General features: G+C 34.0%; 1 protein-coding gene across 1 annotated transcript; it reads left to right on the forward strand.

The window, feature by feature from the left end:
- Positions 1-1069: 1069 nt before the first annotated feature.
- LOC105149819 (uncharacterized) lies at positions 1070-2800 on the forward strand. Its single transcript, XM_011062502.2, has 2 exons — positions 1070-1214; positions 1501-2800. The coding sequence occupies exons 1-2, from the start codon at positions 1092-1094 to the stop codon at positions 2215-2217; spliced, it is 840 nt and encodes a 279-aa protein (XP_011060804.2). The 5' UTR covers positions 1070-1091; the 3' UTR covers positions 2218-2800.
- Positions 2801-4128: the final 1328 nt, after the last annotated feature.

Here is a 4128-nt window from a genome sequence, read left to right on the forward strand (position 1 = left end):
TCATCTCTCCGGAGAAATAACACCGACAAAGATATGCAGTTATTTAGGACGTAGCGATTTTTTTAAAACATAAATTTGACACGTACTAATGCTTCACCTAAGGCTTGATCTGAACAGCAGAAACTCGCTAGGCACGTCAAACTACAATTGTCGCGATCACTTTCATGCTTCTCGCGCGGCAAAACCGGTTTTGCTCCCTCGGAACCATTTTCATCAAAGACATGAATGATCGACAAACAGACAAATAAACAGGCGAGTCTCTAATTAGCCAATGAGAGGAACCTTCGTCGTCCCCTTGTCGTCGCTTATACATCAAGTTTGAATACAGAAATACAGTGCCCTAGGCAATCGCTATCTCTGGCAACTCGCAAGGTAAACTGGGATTTTGCTGACTTTTATAATTGGTATCAGACGCTTCTTCATTTGTTCTAAAAGCAGCTAGTAAAAGAGATACCCGTTTGCAGAATATGTAAATAGCTTGTACAATTAATATACAAAATATTATATGAAATTTAATAATTTTATAAAAATTAATTACTAATATTAATTTAATGTAATACAATTTAAAATTACTTGATAAGTATTAAAAGTTAATAAATTAAATGTACAATATAAGAAAATTGATTACATTGTAAAATGCAACTATTTACATATCAATGGCTATTAATGTTTCGTAATTTCGTATGTAATTCATTATCTATATAAATTACAAAAGTTAATGGCTATATTTTATTTACGTATTTTATAAAATTATGAAGTCATAGAATAAATTTCTAAAAGCGCACTTAGATATATTTTACACACTCTATCATTACTATTACTAATATATAAAACTGCAAAATTTCAATTTTCAATAAATAACTGAAGTCAATTGTAGATAACACCCGATTATCTATCGGGCATCATGTATATCATTGTATGCACGTGTTATATATTTGCGTCGATTCTGGTTTTAACTGCCGGTACTCCCCTGCCCATCCATTATTTTTTTCTCGCCACGACCGATAATGTTGTATACGGCCTTGAAATCGACTATAAGAAGAGCAAATTTGAAAACGATTGAATTCAGACTCGCTGAGAAGTTCGTCGCGATGAAGCGAATCTTGGAATTATTCGTCCTCGCGACGATCTTGATCGTATGTTCGGCTGACTGTCAATCAAACTTACACGGACATCAAAATTATTACCAGTGTGAAAATGTCACGAATCTGCAGGTATTATTTTATTGATTTATTTAGGTACTTTATGATTCAAAATTTTAACTCTTTTTGAAACTTTCCTTCAAGAACAAAAAGTTTTTTTTCAGATTGCTTACTGTAGAGATAATTTGAATAATCGTAATACTGAAAAAAAAATCTGTCACAACGGAATACTTCTTCAACCATAAAATTAATACTAATTAATTATCAGATTTAAAATGACATTATATAACATAAAGTTATTATATTCTTTAAATCGTATGTTTATCAATCATATCTCTGTATGCACCCATAATTACAGATACTCTCAGCGATACCCAAAGGAGTAATAGGCATCAATATTAAAAACTCGACCATCAAGAAAATACCGACAGACGCATTCTTGATGCATGCCGATTCTCTGGAGGAACTTAATATCACCGGATGCGGCGTGGAGGAGATCGAGACTAACGCGTTTCGGGGTCTCAAACTACGTGTGCTGGGTTTGGTAGACAACAAAATTCGTAAACTAGACTCATTGTGGATTCAGGATTTGACGAACCTTAAGGCGCTCATCGTGTGGCGCAATCGAATCGCCGAAGTTGATGTGCAATTATACGATTTGTTGCCGAATTTAGAGCTGTGGGATATCGCGCACAACGAGATGAACGCTTGTTTACCTACGGAATTACTGAAGAAGTTAACGAAACTGAGAAAGATCTATCTCACTGGCAATCCATGGTCGTACCGATGTCGTCGCTCGATGACGTGGTACTTGGGTAGTAATCATATCAGTTTTGTCCAAGATTGGGGTAGCAGCGATATGCTAATTGAAGAATGTCTCGCCCATGAGCTAAACGCCGACGTCGACGACAAAGCTTTATCCAAATGCGTTGATCGCAGGGCGATGTACCAACCAACCAACATTGGTCTGCTGAAATGCTGCACTATTATGTGTGAATTGAGTACACAGAACATCTCAGGAAGAGTCACTAAATTGGAAAGCGAAGTCGCCGCTTTGAATAAAACCGGATGTTAATTCATCAAAGCTTGGAATCTTTTTACTTACTTATGAAATTGCGTTAATATATAATGCGTCAATATAATAAATTTCAGCAGAACATACAACATTGACATATAATAATTCAGTACTTTTTAAATTAAAATTAAATATCGTTGCCCGATTGCAATTGTAGCTCGAAATAACACTCCAAATACAATGAGCTTTGATAAATTGATAAGACCACTTATTTCAAATGCGATATGCGACTTTGAAATTATATGACTTTTCAATGAGATACAAACGATTGAATGTAAAGCGTAGAAAAACTTTCAAAATTGAATATCAAATAAACGTTCAAAATAAACGCTTCCAAATTCTCACGTAAGAGACAATCGGTGATGCGATTATTCGCGCTCAAAATGATTGAAATATTATACAGCAATGCGCTCTGTAATAAGAACATCTACTTTGATATTCAATCGCGTCGCATCCCCATATCATCGATATGAACGATATATCGAATTTCAAGTAAGTTTCTTTCCACAATTTTTTTTTATATCTGACAATATGCTCGCCGACAGTTCTGTAATCAGTAATAAACCGTATATGTGTTTAAAAATCTTTTCGTTTTCGTTCTTTTCCAATTAAATTGAGAAAATTTACAAAAATCACTATACGCACTTTTGATCCGCAAGATATTCATAGATCACAGTAACAGTGTCGCTTAATACGCTAACATATTAAATCATCCTACGTCCGTGAAACTACGGTTCTCTTTGCAACGAGACAAGAACGTTCCAGTTCAGTCGCCATTCATCAGTGTCGATCAAAAAATGCGTACCGCGCGCAAACGTATAGCAGATCGCACCCGTACTTGTATTCATAAGAGATCTTTAGGGCGGTTTCCGCGATCATTAATAATTCCAAGACGGCAAGGTGAGCGGGAAAAAACGAGAAGGGCGTTGGCAAGCTAAGAAGGTATGTACTGGCCTGCAGCGTAATTGTAAGTGAGAGTTTGGTTACAATGTGTCTGTTGCACACATGTCATGCTAAAAACATACAGGCGATATCTCGATGCTAACGAGAGATATTTGATACAAATGTAGATTGCAAGGTTTCTTTAATACGATTATTGTCGACCTCAATAAATTTTAAAATTTAATGATAATTATGAAAATGAGCTCTTAATCTTTTCAGTATTCACCAGCTTTTTCCCAATGTTTTTTCACTGCTTATAACTTTTTTATTAGGTAATAAAGAGACATAAGTATATTTATTTGATACCGTTATGTTTCTTAATATTTGGTATTTTGATTAAAAACAAAATTTTTACAATATGTTTGTTTTTATAAAAGTTAAATTGAGAGATGAGTATGCCATATTAATGTATTATTCCTATAGATAGGCGTTTTAAGATTAAACTACGTTTAAAGATTAAAATATAGTATAACATTCTTTCAAGAAATTAAATTCGGATTGTAAGATGATAACTTGGTATCAATTAAAAAAAGTCGTTAGAAGAAGATTAATGTCATAAGAAGACGATTTAGTTTATTTTCAAATTATAAAAAAATAAAGAAAATATGCTTTAAAAAAGGTCGGCTTTCCATTATAACAAATGATTTATGAACAGATTGTTTCATTTTATCCAAAAATATGGATAATCGCGCGAAAATACAGAGATCTTTAAGTATTGCAAGATAACAATTTTGCTTACACTTTTAGAGAGTTTTTATCCTACAGCTCAGATAAAAGTTTTTTTAAGTAATTTATTATATTTGTTAATGCGCGTTCTAGAAACCATACACAGTAAAGTTGTCTTAGGTATCGGTTAGTGATGAGATGAATCGGTTTACTCGGTCGTTTTATCATATGATCTATGACGGATTTCACGGTGATCGACGCGATTCGTAAAGTCGACACGGTAGAAACATACACACCCTCACC

This window comes from Acromyrmex echinatior, chromosome 9 (genome assembly GCF_024713525.1).
Source record: "Acromyrmex echinatior isolate Ae372 chromosome 9, ASM2471352v2, whole genome shotgun sequence".
Classification (NCBI taxonomy): Eukaryota; Metazoa; Arthropoda; class Insecta; order Hymenoptera; family Formicidae; genus Acromyrmex; species Acromyrmex echinatior.

Coding starts and splice junctions, on each gene's coding strand:
- LOC105149819 (XM_011062502.2), top strand. CDS start 1,092: ATGAAGCGAATCTTGGAATTATTCGTCCTCGCGACGATCTTGATCGTA. Junction 1,215..1,500: donor AAAATGTCACGAATCTGCAG/GTATTATTTTAT, acceptor CCATAATTACAG/ATACTCTCAGCGATACCCAA.